The sequence below is a fragment of the Pan paniscus genome, chromosome 9 (assembly GCF_029289425.2).
Source record: "Pan paniscus chromosome 9, NHGRI_mPanPan1-v2.0_pri, whole genome shotgun sequence".
Taxonomy (NCBI): domain Eukaryota; kingdom Metazoa; phylum Chordata; class Mammalia; order Primates; family Hominidae; genus Pan; species Pan paniscus.
This window is the reverse complement of record NC_073258.2, coordinates 89,438,931-89,456,965: the sequence shown is the minus strand read 5'-3', so window position 1 is coordinate 89,456,965 and position 18,035 is coordinate 89,438,931. Positions and strand designations below refer to the sequence as shown.

The following is an 18,035-nucleotide window of genomic DNA, read 5'->3' as shown; positions in this document are numbered from 1 at the left end:
GTGTTTTGGTTCTTTTAAAACGAGATTCCAGGGCTTACACACATTGATAAATTCTAAAATGCCTTCTTACTCTTCCAATTTCTCAATGTTCATTAACTTTTAATAATTTTCTTCCTACAAGATGAGTCAAAAAGACAGTATATTTAAACTTGTAAACGCCACTGACTAAAGAAGAAAAAAAGGGCTGAAAGCCCCTCTCTTAGTGGAACTTATCAAAACAGGTCCCTGAAAAGAACATAAACCAGTTTTCATCTTGCCAGAAACCACTCGATGAAAAATGTTCACCATGTTCTTCTTCACAATGATAAATTTGTGGTCTGACCAAAACAATGGCATTGTGGTCAAAAACCACTCTGACATAGCCAGACTGAAGACAATAATGTGATTTCATTGATTTCAGTTTTTGGTCAATGTAGCTTACCCAAAATAAATTATCACATTTTCCCCTTAGAACAAGAAACATTATGATACAGTGCTAACTATCGCATTATCTAACCTACTTGGAAAATGCTTCACAAAGCATTGATATATTATATGAGTAATATGAAGCAGATAAATTCCTCCTATCTTGACACCTCTTAAAAAATCACATTAATTGAGGTGATGAAAAATTCAAAGCATTATGGGCTGTCTTGTACTTACAAACAATTTAAGACAACATAATACCATTTACTTGGGGCAACACATACCTAAACAAGCTAGAGAGAGAAAGTAGCCTGGCTTTTCCCCAGAATAATAAAGGATAATCTAATAAAACAGGCACTTTAGCAGATGTTGAGTCACACCGTTTTGTATATAGACTTCCCCATTTCCACTTTCTCTCACTTCATAATTATTATGCCACTGTCCAATTTATTTTATATGGTCCTCACACTAATCCTTGAGATGTAGGCAGATAGGTATTATCACCTTCCCTCCTAAAGCTTTTGCTAATTCCCCATCTGAACTATCAGCAATAATTCCCAAAGACATTGTAATTCTCTTGATACATTACTATGCTGTAGAGTTTTTTCCTCTGCATATCTGACTTTTGCATTTTGGCTGTTTCCTTTACATTTCTTCTGCTTTTCTCTATGTCTGTGTTTCTCTTTCTGTGGTTCCTTTCAAATGCTCTTTAGTTCCAACAGAAAATAGTTTCCTTAACTGAAAATAGATGAAATAATGGTCCCTATCGCATGAGGACCTTGTAGGTATTAAAGAAGGTAATAAGAATAAAGTGTTCAATACAATGACTAGCAGAGTAAAGTCACAGAGCCTGAGCATTTGGTCAATACATTATTTTAAAGGAACAAACAATTACCTTTCTATCACCATAGTGTGGACCAAGTGGTATGAATGGTGTAGGTGCTCAAGAGTGAAATGCTGTAGCTGTGCTGTGTGAACAATGTTCAATCTCTTTAATGGGTGGGATGAGGCATTAATCTTTCCCCTTGTACATTTTTCTTACATGTGTGCACTTTGTCCCCATATTTTCTTTCTGTAATAAACATGAGCATTTGAATAGTTAAATGTATGCCCATAGCTCAACTGGAGAATACTTAACGATACTTAAAATTTAGGAACAAATAGGCTTGGAAAGAGAAAAAGGAGGTAAAATCTGTGGCAGAATATGCATACAATTTTGCAACCTTCCTTAGGAAAGGTAATGTAATTTCAGGTCTTAGAATAATCCTGGTATGCCTCAAAGGAAAAAAAAATCAAGGGTATATGGGAACACAGAAGGAATATAGTGGGGCCTGGAGAGTGGTTGCAAAATTCTGAGTCACAAAATCAGAAAGTTATTGAACATTTGGATGAACGACCAGCTACAGTAGGAAAGTGCTTTTTAGTATGCAGCTTATTTGCAAAATAAGCAATTTTATGAGTCTGACTAAAACTGCAGGAAAGGGATCTTGACAAGGGTCTGGCAAGCTAGCAAGGATAAATAGAAATGAATCGTAAAATCCAAATTATAGCTCCTATTATGTGTGCAAAATTCCACTGATACCCTATCGGTTTTAAAATGATGAGTTTAATGTTTTATTTCAATAAAATACAAAAACAACTTTAAGCATTTCATAAATCTATTTCTGAGAAATTGCTTCACTGACCTTTTTCAGGTCATTGGTCTTTAATTTCTCATCTGTGAATTCTTCTGCAAGGGTTTCTCCAGATTAAAACCCTAATTATAGATAAGATAAGTCTGTATTATTTTCATTTTATATATGAAAAAATTGAGACATAGAGTAAAAGGCTCATATTAATAGGAAATATTTGTGTGCAAGCTGAAAATGAAGGGCATGCCTCCTTATTCCTTACTTGCCCTCTTCTTTGTTAATCATTCATTCATTCATTCATTAAACTTATTTAACTGCCTATTGTGTGCCAGGTACTATGACTAGCACTAGAAATACAATAAGCAAAGAAACAGTCTCCTCCTCTCAAATTGCTAAATCTACCATTTCAAAGAGACAATACTAATACACAATTAGTAAGAATGCAAGTGCTATGACGGGTACAGGCCCAGGGAGCCATTTGACCACATGAGAGGAACCTGTCAGTCAGCTTCAGGGAATCAGAAAAGTCATACTCATCAAGGAGAATCTGGAAAGTAGAAGAATAAGGAGAAATTAGCTAGTAAAAAGGGACTGGAGAAAAGTAGAAAGGGAGGGAATTATTCCAGTCAGCACACTTTATTATTTAAATTCACATGCTGTGTTTTTCCACTCTTATTCATGTGCAGTATGACCGGAAGTCATATTTTTCAAAGCTATTTCCTACAAATGTGCATCTGTGATCACATTTCCCTTTAGTACTCTGCAGTACTATTAAATCATTCTTTATGTCTTAATTATAAAATAAATCTTTGCACACAATTTCAAATTCCCCTATAAAATATAACCAATTAAAAAACAAAAATAAAAACTACAGCTCTGAATTTTCAGCTCTGTGAAGGAATTCTATTAAGGGAATCTAAAATGAGATGTGTAATAAACCTTGAAGGATGGGGAATAGGCTAGGTCCAATGACAAATGGATGGCTGTGAGTCTACTCTGTAGCAAAGTTGGGAATGTCCCATGAATGATCATTCAGAACATTTTCTATGCTAGAAAACTTTAGGAACCCAAGAAAAACAACTGATCAATCAGTGTCTCTGGCAGCAACTCTAAGGACATATAGCCCAGAATGAAAATCTTGCTGAAGGGTTTGAACCAATGAGATTTCTCAAGAGGAAGCATGGATTTATATCAAGATAAAGCTATCAAATATTTATGCCACCACTAGCCCCACCTTGCCCATGCAGACATTGTTAATTAATCATGATTCTGTTTCCTACTAAATAGACTCAGGACTTCTTTCAGAGGAGTAACTGGCCAAGTTGCCTCCCCTGATGTAGCAAAGATAAAATAAATAAATAAGTTAGTAGATAACCACAGAGTTTTAATCTCAGTCCCAGAAAGTTAACATATCTAATTAAACTTCATATTGTCCCCTCTGAAAAATAGAGATAATGATATTTACCTCATTTTTTATTATGATGATTACATAAAATTTCTGGAATAACACATGATATATAGTAGGCATTCAATAAATGTTAGTCTCTTTTTTTTTTTTTTTGATACTGACATAAAGAGGAATATGGCAGCTTCCTGTTGAGGCAGTTACCAATAAAACTTGCTTAACACCTTGGATAAAGACTCTCTTTTTATTGGAGAAAGCAATCATGCCATGTTTTGTTTCGTGCTAAGGTAATGGTAAAAATCAATCAACTGTAGAATATGCCTTCCTTGAAGAAAACTTGGGAACTTTTCTATTTTTTTTTCTATGCTAAAATAAAAAAAAAAAAGAAAAGAAAAGTTACAATTAACAGCCTCCTTAAGAAAAGTACATCTATCTGACCTTCATAGTTGGATGGCACTTTCTAAAGAATGACTTTACTGGTTACTGTCTCATTCTTTCCTCTATACATACTTCCCAGATCCAATGAATTACTCAAAATTAGATTAATCTGTCATAAAAAATGTCCCAAATGACTAGTCAGCATGAGGAATATTTCTTTTTCTTTGAGATGGAGTCTCACTCTGTCACCCAGGCTGGAGTGCAGTGGTGCAATCTTGGCTCACTGCAACCTCCATCTCCTGGGTTCAAGCAATTCTCCTGCCTCAGCCTCCCGAGTAGCTGGGACTACAGGCACCTGCCACCATGCCTGGCTAATTTTTGTATTTTTAGTAGAGATGGAGTTTCACCATATTGGCCAGGCTTGTCTTGAACTCCTGACCTTGTGATCCACCCACCTCGGCCTCCCAAAGTGCTGGGATTACAGGCGTGAGCCACTGCACCTGCCCACGAGGAATATTTCTAATATGAAACATGTCACATCCCTAGGCAGAAGTAAGTTTTTGAGCTGCTTATCTAGTTTTGCCCTCTTTGGGTTCCAGAAACTAGACTCAAATTCAGGTGTAGTGAATTGATTTTAGACTTCTGTCTAAAACACTACATAATAGTTCTGTAACTTGGGACTTCTAAAGGCAACGCAAAAGTTTTTTGAGAATGACTTATCCATGCACTAGAATTAGAATTCTTTATTTAATTGTATACAAAATATATTAATTTGTAAAATGCTATATTAACCATATGAGTGAGGCACTGTGCTCAGTACTGAGGACCCGTTTGTGTGCAAAAGAGACAAACTCCCTATCATCAGGGTGCTTCTAGTCAAGTAGAGAAGACAGACCTTAATGATACAGTCAATCAAACTCCCCCTACCACAAAATAGATTATAAATACAGTAAGTGCTACAGAGAGAAATGAGTTTCCTCAATGTCTCACAGCACACACAGACACCCACCATTTCAAATTCTCTGAATTATGGAAGTGATGAAAAACTTTAGCTCAGGCTAAGTAAAGAAAAAATATTAAAGGATCAGGGATATGAACACTAGAGAAAGAATTCTGATTCTGTATCACCCTGTGATCCCAGTTCAACATCCATGAGATCCAAATCCAGAGAGGTAAAGAAAGAAGGAAAGGCAGAAAGATGGCTTATTGGTTAAATAGATGGAAAGCAAGCATGATGTTGTTAGTCACCAGTCAACACCTTGTGCTCTGGACAGATCTGTTGCTCAAATATCAAAGAGGAAACCCACAACAGCCCCTTGTCAGTTCTGTATCCCCATATTAGTTTTAATAGATCAGTTTTTTATAATCTATCTTATATCTTCCTTCTCATTGTATACCTGAAATGACCTAACCAGCAGCTGAGAGCACATACATCTTATTCTCAGAGATTCTAAACAGCAACTTCCTTTATCCAAAATATACAGGAATGTAGGAGCTTGGTAAGGAGCTCTTGTTCAGCCCAATTTACAGAACATCAGGCATCTCTCCCTGAAGAGACACTTGGAACAGGGTTTGAAAAATGCAGCAGTCTAGAAACTAGTAACTACAGGAATATTAATACTGCAAAACTAACAATCTAAGCATGAGTACCAGCTGTGAATGAGGAGTCACATCATTTTTAGGGGTCCAGAAAATCAGTAGATCATCCATTCTGCTATTAGACTTATGGGAAACACATTAGTGAAGTAATAGAATGAAAGTGGACAATATAGTTTTGGCAGCTCACTTTCCCTCTTTAAAAAAAGAAAAACTTGTCTTTTCAATATATGTCAGTTCAAGTTTTGAAAAGATGGATTATACAAGAGAACCACAGACTTACGAATCAAGTATAAAAGGGAAGAAAAATTAAAAGCGAATAGATACCTAAATAGATGTTATTAGAAAATGGACCGCAGTTTTCTAATCCATGTTTCATCTGCATTTCTAGAAAATAATATAATACTGTGCATTTTCTGAGAACCAGAGAAATGGCAATATGCTTGTTAGGAAGGAATTTCACTGACATGATCAAGATTATTTAATTTAAAATATAATAACATATGCTAAATTGATTAAATTCATAATAAAACTATACATTATATGCGCTTTAGACTCTTAGGTAACCTCTACATACACTTCCAGTAACTTACCATTACAGTAAGGATGAAACAGGGATAAAAAATACAACCATTGATGGAAAAAATGCCCAGTGATTAGAAGAAAATAAGGAAGTTAGGAACAATAACTACACAGATATTTGTACAACTGTGTACATAGTAAGGGTAGTTATCACTGAGAATTTAAATTTATATCATAATGAGGTTAGCATTATTTCAAGATTCTGAGATTTGGTAGACCTTGTTTCATGTTAGAAAGTATATTATCCCTTATTCAAAAGAAATAAATCTAATACTAGTGAAGGGGAAAAAACATATAATTATCTAATGTCAGAAGAGATATCTGTGAACCTGAAGCTTGAAGCTTTGTGCAAGCTATTTGGGTAAGAATTTTAAGAAGTAAAACAGAACTGATATTCTTAGAGGAGACTGTGGTGGGCCATCCAATTAATACTTTCCTTTGGCTTCTGATACACTTCCTTCCTTCTGTCTGATGTTACATCTTCCCTGACATATTCTCTCCCTCTCTCATTCATTAGTATTGGTGTTACACCAGACTGCTAGGCTCTGCTCTCATCCACATCTAAGAATTTCCTCATTGGTTGTGTTTATTTCCATGTCTCTCATTTTCAGCTTCTATAAAAAGATGATTCCTAAAGCTGTAACTTCCACACTGATAGCTTTTCAAAGCTCACTAGGTCAGACTCAGTACAAACAGCATGCTCAAACTGGAGCTAGATATCATTCCCATGAAATGTGACCCGTTGCTTCCTAAGCCCTCATCTTAGTTAACAGTATTGCTATCAGCTACAAAGCCTTTCTTCTTGATTCTTCTATCTTCTTCATAATTTCTTTCAATTCCAGTTCTGAAATGTCTTTACCAACTAATTGTTTTCTCTAGTACAGTTACTTAGTTTTTGTCTTTATCATCCCTGTCTCCTTGTGATAGTCTTCTGACTGGTTTCTTCATTTCCAGTCTTCACTTGCCATCACAGCCTCCTGCCTTTTCAATCTATCTCCCCACACCACCACCAGTCCTGCCCTTGAGATGATATATTTTATAAAAAGCCTTAAGTAAGGTTAGGATGATTACATCTTGGAGTTATCATATAAGGCATTTGCACAATGGGTAAGAATTTGGCTTGATAATCTCTAAGGTTAAATTGCACCAAAGACTAATATAGCATAACTGAAGTTGCTTATTCAAAATAAAGATTCCTTTGCCCCACCACAATGTACTGACTCAAAATCTTCTGAGTTTAGACTCCTGAGTTACAGTTTTGTAGGCTTCCCAAGTGATTGTGATACGCATCCATTTTTTGGAAACTCTAAGATCTAATTCAATTATAAGATTCAGTGATTATAACCCTTTAATCAGAGTCCAGTTTGCTATTCTTAGAGAATAGTTACAACAGTATTTTTTGCAATGAAGGCATCAAACTAAATGTAAGACTTTCTAAATGGTTTACATTAAATAAAAGAAACATTCATTTAATATATAAATCCTGAAAGATTTGTGAAAATAATTACATCACATTAGAGACAAGCCTCATGTACATTTTTAACACATATATCTAATGAGTTTTCTTTAGTTTCACACAGATGTTAGTAAGCTGAACATGAAGAGTTCAAAAATACATCTGATAAAAATAGTAGTAAATGTTATTCTATGCAAAGTATTTAGAAATTAAACTTAATTACATTAAGATGAAAACAATTAAGATTTAGCAGAACAGTAGGAAAAACTGGGGTAAAATTAAGTGTTTAATTACTTTTTCCAGCTCATTCTTTTAGGTAATGAAAAGATTCCTGCCCTATATACAAACATAACGTTTCCTATATAAGTAAATTGCTATGGACATTAGCAGCACATGACCTAGCAGTAGAAACAGACCTCTATATATTTAATAAATTTTATTGTCAAATCATTGCTATAAATGAACTAATATAAAATAATAAATATAGGAATGGGATAGGTACAGTGGCTCATGCCTGTAATCCCAGCACTTTGAGAGGCCGAGGAAGGTGGATCACTCAAGGCAAGGAGTTCGACCAGCCTGGCCAACATAATCCCGTCTCTACTAAATATACAAAAAAATTAGCCGGGCGTGCCTGTAATCCCAGCTCAGGCGGCTGAGGCACAAGAATCGCTTGAACTCGGGAGGCAGAGGTTGCAGTGAGCCAAGATCACACCACTGCACTCTAGCCTGGGTGACAAAGGGCGACTATGTCTCAAAAAAAAAAAAAAAAAAAAAAAAAAAAAAAATATATATATATATATATATATATATATATGATTAATACTTTTTTTGGTAAAACAGCCTCTCCAAGGAGCAAATTTGTAAATATAAGCCTAAACTCTATGGCATACTAAAGTATCAGAGGTTGAATTCCAACTATATAGGAAGCACATGGGAATGTAGATGACTAGAAATACAGATATAGGTATATTAATTAGCAATGAGATATGTATTTTTATACTTAATGAGGTCATATAACACAACTGTTTTGTATTTAGTTATATTTAGTCTGAGCTATCCACAATTTTTTAAAATTTAAAGCCCTTTGTTTCAATATTAAATGCACAATTATTTAGAGTAAGAATACATTTTCCCATAGAAACATTTTGCAAAGTGTGCTGAGAATCACAGGCTAGCTCATAACTCCTATTAAATCCATTATGACTTTAATTATAGTACTAATAGTACTATCTGAAATGCGAGATCTTAAAGCAAAACAGCAGCAGGGCAGAAATAAGGGGAAGAATAATTCCCTTCCCTTCCCTTTCCCCTTCCCCTTCTCTTTCCTTTGTTTCTTCCCTTCCCTTCTTCCCTTCCCTTTCTACAACGAAGCTACCCTTAGGCATATTTTGAAAGAACTACATGCTTCCTTGCTGTCATTACTTGTTGTTGCCTCCCCTACCTCCCAGTAACCATTGATATTCAAAGCCACTGACTGCAACACCCTTGATCATGGGATAGGACAAGTTAATAGGAAAACTTTACTCCTTATCAATAAGGATTTGTTTTCCCTGCATATATCAAAAAAATAAATAAATGAAAGGAGCTTAAACAAAGAAGATGTGGATATGCATAGTCTACAGGTAGTGGGGGGTCCATGGTTCTCAGGGAGTGGAGCCCCCTCTATTTTTCTCTTCCAAACCCAGAACACATTTTCTGTCCTTCAAGTTACCTTGAAGTCCAAAACAACTGCTGGAGCTGTAGCCATCATGTTTATGTGCCAGGCAGCAGAAGAAGAAAGTAAAGAAGGGAAAAAGGTTACTTTCTACCATGAGTCATTTTCCTTTCAGGAATCCTCTGTGTACATGTTATTGGCTGAAACCTATTCCTATGCCACATTTCACAGCAATGGTTGATGAAAAATGTAGTATTGTAACTAATGCCTTTACCATCCCAAATGAAATTAGAGGTCTATTGCTGATAATGAAGGGGAGAATAGATATTGACATGCAATTAGTCATTTCTGCTACATTCCTCAAATGCCCAATGCTCCAGATTACTTGCCTCCTTTCCTACTTACTCAGTGAAGCTATCTCAAGTCCATTTTCTTTAAAGTCTAACTGACAGGAATGATCCTCCTAGAACAATGGTTCTCAACTTTGGTTGCACATTAGAAGCACTTGCAGTATTGTTAAAAAATCCTGATGCCCATGTCACACTCAGACAAATTAAGTCAGAAGCTCAACCAATGGGACACCCAGGTCTCAGGATTTTATATATGTGTGTAAATATGTATATATGTAGTCTTGGTGATTCTAGTGTGTAGGCAACTTTGAGAACCACTGTCCTAAAAAATTGTAAAAGACAGATAATCCAAATGATGCTATATTCTGTCACTATTTTTCTGCTATATAATCAAGGAATAATTTAAAAACTCCATATCATAAATAAAGAATAAGGAACGATTTTGAGAGTGGTGCACTTCCCTTGCCTGCCAATTGTTTGCCTTTGGGGTCAGTTTTCTTATAAAAATGAACATCCTCCTTTTTTTAACAGAATCTTCTAAAACATCTAAACCACAAGATTCTCTGAAAATTCCAACTCTTCTTTACTAGTGTTGGTCATATTTCATATCTTTTTCACTTTTCACACACTCCCACATCCATTCAAACACTCTATATGGCTCTAAAATAAGTCTTAAATGTGTGCACACCTTTATCTCATCCAAAACCCACATAGAAACCAAAGAAATGTTTAAAACACACACGCACACACAAATCTGAGCTTGTCATTGCTCTACAAAGATCCTTAGAATAACTTCCTACTGATCTAGGATTCTCTAACCTGCAAGATCCCCTTCCTGCCTACCTCCCAGCCTCATCTTAGGCCACTTGTTACACTGTCATACGGTGGCTTCCCTTCATGCCTCTCTTCCTTACAGTTAATGTAGTTTAACTGTAAGTTTGCCAAGCCCATGAAATCCCCAACTCCATCAAACCAACAAATTTATTTGCTCATTCCTATTGTAGGAGGCCTTTGCTGCTTCAAGAGACTGCTTAGAACCCATGTTATACCTCTTCATGACCCTTATCACAGTTACAGTTGTTTAAAAGGCCACTGATTTTTTTTATGAGAGCAGGAAACATGTTCTGCATTATTTTGTTTCAGAACCTAGAATAGTTCCTATCACAGACCATGTACATGTTCAGTAATATCATCATTAACGTTTTCTGAATGAATACATGAAACAATAAGTAGCAGGAGATTCTGAAATTAGAAAGGTAGATGGGGAACAAACTGAAATGGTCATAAACAGCTGCTTGTAACTTAGGGATATGTGACCCAAGTCAACATCTCTCCCTCCTTTACAATATGTGTTTGTGTCTCTGCAGGTTGTGACTTGATCCCAGTACAGTATCTTCGATGGGGTGACCCTGAACCCATTGCAGCTGTGGTGTTTGCCTGCCTTGGCCTCCTGGCCACCCTGTTTGTTACTGTAGTCTTCATCATTTACCGTGATACACCAGTAGTCAAGTCCTCAAGCAGGGAACTCTGCTACATTATCCTTGCTGGCATCTGCCTGGGCTACTTATGTACCTTCTGCCTCATTGCGAAGCCCAAACAGATTTACTGCTACCTTCAGAGAATTGGCATTGGTCTCTCCCCAGCCATGAGCTACTCAGCCCTTGTAACAAAGACCAACCGTATTGCAAGGATCCTGGCTGGCAGCAAGAAGAAGATCTGTACCAAAAAGCCCAGATTCATGAGTGCCTGTGCCCAGCTAGTGATTGCTTTCATTCTCATATGCATCCAGTTGGGCATCATCGTTGCCCTCTTTATAATGGAGCCTCCTGACATAATGCATGACTACCCAAGCATTCGAGAAGTCTACCTGATCTGTAACACCACCAACCTAGGAGTTGTCACTCCACTTGGATACAATGGATTGTTGATTTTGAGCTGCACCTTCTATGCGTTCAAGACCAGAAATGTTCCAGCTAACTTCAACGAGGCCAAGTATATCGCCTTCACAATGTACACGACCTGCATTATATGGCTAGCTTTTGTGCCAATCTACTTTGGCAGCAACTACAAAATCATCACCATGTGTTTCTCGGTCAGCCTCAGTGCCACAGTGGCCCTAGGCTGCATGTTTGTGCCGAAGGTGTACATCATCCTGGCCAAACCAGAGAGAAACGTGCGCAGCGCCTTCACCACATCTACCGTGGTGCGCATGCATGTAGGGGATGGCAAGTCATCCTCCGCAGCCAGCAGATCCAGCAGCCTAGTCAACCTGTGGAAGAGAAGGGGCTCCTCTGGGGAAACCTTAAGGTAAAAGTTGTGGGGGCTTAGAGGGATGCTGGCCCCTAAAACTGGAGCAGAGGCATGTGTTTCCTGGGTCTTTTAAATGGGAAAAATCTGGGTAAATGAAACCATGTGAGGCAGGGTGACTTACGGCATGGACCTTCTCATAAAATGGCATTTATGGGGTTAATGGGATGTGGGTCCAATTACTTAGGCCAAGTCTAGAAACATGGAAGTCAAAATCTCTAATAAAGCAGAGTTACAGCGTAGGGGGAGTGAGGTCGAGAGGGCAGACAGAGCAGAGTTAGCTCACAAAGCCAAGGCAAGGACCCTCAAGTTCTGAGGGGACAGAGTTATACTGTGGGTTAAATTCTAGTTCACCAGAACACAGTAAAAATATGTTACTAACAAAGATTATACTGAGAGCAAAATGCCAAGAACTCGACACATCAGACTGCACTTGCACGTGCCTAAACCTTATTCAAGCCAGAAGAGTACTTAAATGCCCATCCAATAGAGGTACAAGAATGTAGGATTTATATTTTAGTTCTTAATGGGCAAGATGAAATATTTAGGAGATGTCTAAGCAGCTGAAAAGGGCAAAACAACAAAGTGACTTTGCACATAAAAACAACCAGTCATTTTCCCAATTCTTTGTTGCCTATAGTCTCATCCCACCCCAAGTTCAATATCACAGGTAGTAGTTATTCGACCATTTCAATCTGAAAAGAATCTAAAGCCAGAAGCCAATGATTTCCCCCCATATAAGGAACTTCCTTATGTGATAAATGATCCCAAAGCACTTCAAAAGACAAGATCATGTTATCAGTGGCTTGGGAAAAATGTTGAAGTATGAAAAAGGCAACACCAATTGTTGATAACTGGGACTAAGTATCACCTCTATTTAAGAAGTGTAATGTGTAATCAAAAGAGCTGGTCAAGACATCAGCCCTGCTAACTCTTCTGAAATTTAACAGTATTTCTAAAATCTAGATAAATAAATGGAAGATATGTAGATTTCAAATGGAAGCTACATATCTAAATAACATTTCTTGAACTATTCTCCTATACTATCACTTAGCCTGCAGGAAAGTCCTACTTTTCTGTCAGCCCTAAATCTTCAAAGTATGACTTATTATGATGGTAAAGATACTATGTCTGCTGAAGTTTGAAAATAAATCAGAGGATAGTTGGATTTTATCCACAAGGTCCAGTTCGTTTACATTATTAACTTGTACTCTTACCTCTTTCAACTCTTTTCTACTTGTTTTACACTTCTCATCTCTTTCTACATACATTGTAAACGACATTCAATTAAACTGTAACTCATGTCTTCTTTTTCAATAAATCCTGGCAATGTCATGGTCTGTACACAGCAGGCCTTTCATATATCTAACCTGCTGGCCTATTTTCCATCTGCCTTCCTGACTCCTGTATGAACCATTCTTTTTCTGAAATTTCTGCAAGATCAGCCTTTCCTTTTGGCTAAGAAAATTTATTTTTCAAACTTTTGTTTTATCAGCTTTTCTTCAAGTCCTATCTGTAAACAGAATCTCCCAGGAAAGCCTGGTATATAAAACAAGGATATTGATGGAGGAAGGGAATTGTGAGTCTATGTCTGAGCATGTAAAAAACTCACTAGAGAAAGCCCCTTAGGGAGACAGCATGGAGTGGTGGCAGAGAACACCGGCTGCCTAGCCAGATTGTTTTGGGTTTGAACAACAGCAGTGCTACTCTGCACCTTATTTCTATCATCTGACAAACTGGATTGTAAAAAGTGAAGGAGATAATATGTGTAATGGCTGGCACATAGCAGGCACTTTATTGAAGGTAGCACAGTATAGTGCTGGAGAGCAGTGGGATTAAATACTGGCAGCATCACTTAGCAGGTGCAGAACCTTAGGCAAATTCACTTAACCTCTCTATGCTTTGATTTCTTCCCCCGAAAAAATGGAGATAAAGAAATGCATACTTCATAGACTGGTTGTGATGACTGAATAAGTTAACATGTGTATAGTGTCTGCCACATAGGAAGCCCTTCTTAAGTATTTGTTATTTTGATTAACTAAGTTAACCATTGTCAGTCTTCTTTTACTCATGAAAGTTACTGTACCCAATACACAATCTGGATGATCTTAATAACAAAGACAGCACTATAAACGGCAGCACAAACCTATGGAGACATTGATTATACAATCTGAGTTTTACAGGGCATCTCGATCTTCATGTTGTCCAGCTCTTTGCCATTCTGTATAGCACATCCTGTCTTCCAATTTAAGCAGAGCAAGCTCCTTAGGGATGGAGGCCTTCTTTACCTTGCTCATCACTGTGCCTCCAATACCTACCTGTACCTTGAAGGGTGCTTGACACATAGAATATGCTCAATAATGATTTTTGGTATGTTTGTTGAATGAATTTGGGATGGTATTAATGTGGTAGGTACTTTTTTTGCTTGTCTTCAAATGTGCACACTCTTACTCCCTAGTTGTACTATTAACTTTTATAAGATTAAGGCAACAGTGCCCTGTATTACAGATATCTCTCTCACTCCTGTGGTCATCAGTCTCTGCTCTAGAATCGGATCACTGATCCCTTGCTTTACTATAGTTATAATGTTTCTCTAGTAACATTCAATAAATATTTTCAACTGTTTTATTTCTAATTTAATAAACAAAGGGACAAACAAAAGCAACAAATTTTACTGATAGTGCCAACCACTAGAAAACGGAAATTCTAAAGATTTTTGTTGCAATATTTTAACTTGTTTTTCCTACAGGGCCATGTAGTTTTTTACAATTTTGAAATCTGTGCATTTGGATGTTAGAATCTGAAAGAGGGTAAAGAGAAACCTTTGGCTAGTGTTTGGTGTTCTTTCTGCAATCTTGGCAAATCTTGATCTGTCTATGTGATTATAGCTGACACAGGCCACAGTCTGATTATATGGAGATTTCTTTTTTGACATCAACTGGCATATTCAAGCTAGAACCTGCTTTTGATATGGATAAGAAAAAGGGGCAGGGAAAGCTATAATTCTTTTGTATCACATGCATCTGATATCTGCTCTCCTTTTTAACCCACAGTCATTAGAAAGAGATGCAAACTAAAATTCCTTTCCTCTATAGCTTCCATGAGCTCCAAAACTAAATATTTCTTCTCTGTGATACAAAATCTGTGATGTTTAGCATATTTATTACACTATAGGATATAGCTGGTTATGCAGGGATTCAGCTCCCATTTGATAATTACTTTTATAAAAAGCCAGTGTATAACACATGGTTCACCACACTTCAGCTTAGCTAATGGGAAACAAATAAATTCAGGTATTTCTAATATTTTTACATTTTCTTCTAAATTGCTTCCATGAGTTGTGCTTCTCAGGCATGAAAATTTTAATATGCTATTGAGCCCATCTCTTGGGATGTCATGTGGGCTTAAATAGGTAAATCAAGTCTCTGGATGTAGGTCTTTGGTGGAGAAGCATCTACCATGCTCGACCCAGCCCTGTTCTGCTGTCCTCTGTCAGGTGTATGAAGAAACAGGCTGCTATAATCTGAGATTGGGTGTGCCCTCTGTTTCTGCATGGGGTCGTGTGTGTCCCTTCCACATGGAATGGCAGATGGTAAGGGCTCTCTATCTTAAAGAGGATACTAATTGTGTACCTCAAAATGAAGACTATAATAATATCTAAGATTATGGTAACTATGTCTCCAAAAGTTTGTACAGGCTCCTGGAAAGGTGTATGTACACAGATGGAAAATGCAAAGGCAGCATACTAGTTTAGAGTTCTGGCTTTGGAACCACACCTGGATTTCAATTCAGCTATGAATTTGAATAAGGCACTTTAGTCTGTTTTCTCAACTGTAAAATGGTAGATAATAATTCCTATTTTGAGTAGTAAATGAGGTAATATGCATTAAGTGTTTAGTACCAGCACATAGAAAGTATTCAATAAATGCTACCTCAACCTTTTAGAATTGTGTCTGCAAGTAGCAGAAAGCCTGTTTTCAAACACTTATACTCTTTAGAGTTCATTTTCCTCATGTTATAAAAATTGTGGAGGGAGATTTCTTTGGGTGTTGGTTCAGTGATGCAAAGGCAAACACTTCTACCATTCTCTAGGCCTTTTACTAATGGTTGTAATATAGTTGTCATGGTTCCATACATTGTGTACTTTCATTAGGGAAAACAAAAGTCTTCCCAGAGTCCCATAAGAATTGCCCTTGTGTCTCACTGGCCCAAACTGTCTAATATAAGAGAATATGGGAAAGTGACATTTAGCCTCTTCCATCTCTATCATGGAAATGGAAAGAAAAAATGGCGTGTCAGGTGTTTGTTAGATAATCCAGTGCATAGTGCCTAAAATGTTAGCACCTAGTAGTAGTCACAGTGGTAGCAGTCGCAGAAGGAAGAGGAATGGAACAGAGAAGAGGGCAAAGAAGAGGAAAGAAGTAAGAAGAAGTGGAGCACAAAGTAGGAGACTGGAAAAAAGTTTCAAATCAGAGTAGTCCCCCAAAATGGTTCATTTATTACCTACCTACTATGTTCTGCCACCTTACAGAACTTTTTGTATGTATAACTAGTCTAACATTTCTAATTGTCATAAAATACTGCAAGTTGAAGCAACAGTCCTCCCATTTTTCAGATGGGGAATTTGAGGTCCTGCACGGTGAGAATACTTGCCTATTGTTTCATGACTAATGAGTAATGGAGCAGTTTTTAAATTAAGGTCTTAGCTGATGATTACTAGAGCTAAGCATATATGGACTGTTTTCTTTGGAAAATTAGTGTATTCTTTGAAAAATTAAATAGCTCCATGAAAAAGAAATTATTTGGTCAAAAAGGTGAAAAAACTCTATTCTCTTATTGGAGATAAACACTGAGAAGTCTTGCACTGTAGAAACCTATCATCTATTTGTTAACTCTTTCTATCATTTTGCAAACATATATATAAGACCATTTTTTTCCAAGTAAACCTCTTAACATTCTGAAGAACTGATGCTCCAAAGAACTTACTTTGGAAAACATCATCATAGACCCAAGAGAAGACATGTTTATGGGGCCTGAAGAGTAGTTCATATCTTTAGTGAGAAGGGGGCTAGACGAAGCAAATTTCCACCTCTCATCATGGAGAAAGAATCACTTTGAGCTTTCTGAGCACCTAAGGAGACAACAGAGGTAATTCTAACAGATCCAACAATTTTCTGTGAAGTTAAATTGGCTCAACCTAGAGCACAAATAGAAAAGGGCCCGGAATCAGTCATTCAATTCACTGAAATAGCAAAGGGAGATTTTTATTTAAATGGAAATGAGTCACTACAGATTTTTTTATATGGAAACATGCTATTTATGCCATCAATGTATAGAGGTCCCTGTGATTAACATTTTGGTTCTAGACACTAATTTCCAGCACAACATGGTGCAGCATCAAATCATTGTCAAGCAGATAATGCCAGGCTTCCGTTTAAGGCATTCACTTCAGCTGCAAATTGACAAATGAACACAAGGCCAGTTCTGACCTAAATAAAGCATTGAATCTGATGAATCTAAAGTTCTAGCTCTGCAAGATTCAGAATTTCCAGGCACATGGAACTGGGGTTCTAAAATGCAATGGGCCTTTCATGGCTAAATTGATGACAGAGACCTACAGCTGGAAGTTATAAATTTTCTCAGAAGGCAAAACCCTCCCCTGGGATTCTAGTCAGGGGGCAGAATCATTAGTGTTGCCTCCACCTTAACTGAAATTTAGAAACTGCCATTTGCCACTTCTGTTTTAATTAACTAATTAACTTTGCTTTAATTAGCATTGTCACGAGGGCCCACTTTGGCTGTCTGCTAAAGCAACTGCTGGTCTCCCCACATTCATTGGCCGAATTACGATATGCCTAGAAAACTGGTTCATTTGTGTGAATTCCAATATACTCCAATTGTTATCAGAGCTTTCATAATTTCCAATGGCTTATATTTCCTTCAGGCATTATTAGTCTGCATGAAGTGATGTTCATGCTATTTCTCTTTCTTTAGAGTCCTCCACCTTTTCCTTCTATCTCTCCAGATCCTACTAATCTTCCAAGGCTAGGACACCTCAATGAGACCCTATCAGATTTACCCATCTCACAGATTTTCCCCCATCTGGACTCTTGGAGCATTTATTATGTATTCCATATATTTCACACATATCACTCACCCTTTCTTCACTTGTTATTTATTCACAGACATTGACTGAGGACTGAGCAATACCACCACTGTGCTAGGCCCTCGGGATATTGAGTTTGTTTTGTATACATATGTAACATTT

General features: G+C 37.1%; 1 protein-coding gene across 4 annotated transcripts in view; it reads left to right on the top strand.

Moving 5' to 3' along the window:
* Window positions 1-18,035, top strand: part of GRM5 (glutamate metabotropic receptor 5) — a 562,738-nt gene that overhangs the window by 486,662 nt on the left and 58,041 nt on the right. For all 4 annotated transcript variants that reach the window (XM_057299211.2, XM_003832988.5, XM_034933511.3 and 1 more), the window contains exon 8: window positions 10,828-11,767. In XM_057299211.2, the coding sequence (XP_057155194.1) occupies window positions 10,828-11,767 (940 nt within the window). The remainder of the gene's footprint in view (window positions 1-10,827; window positions 11,768-18,035) is intronic.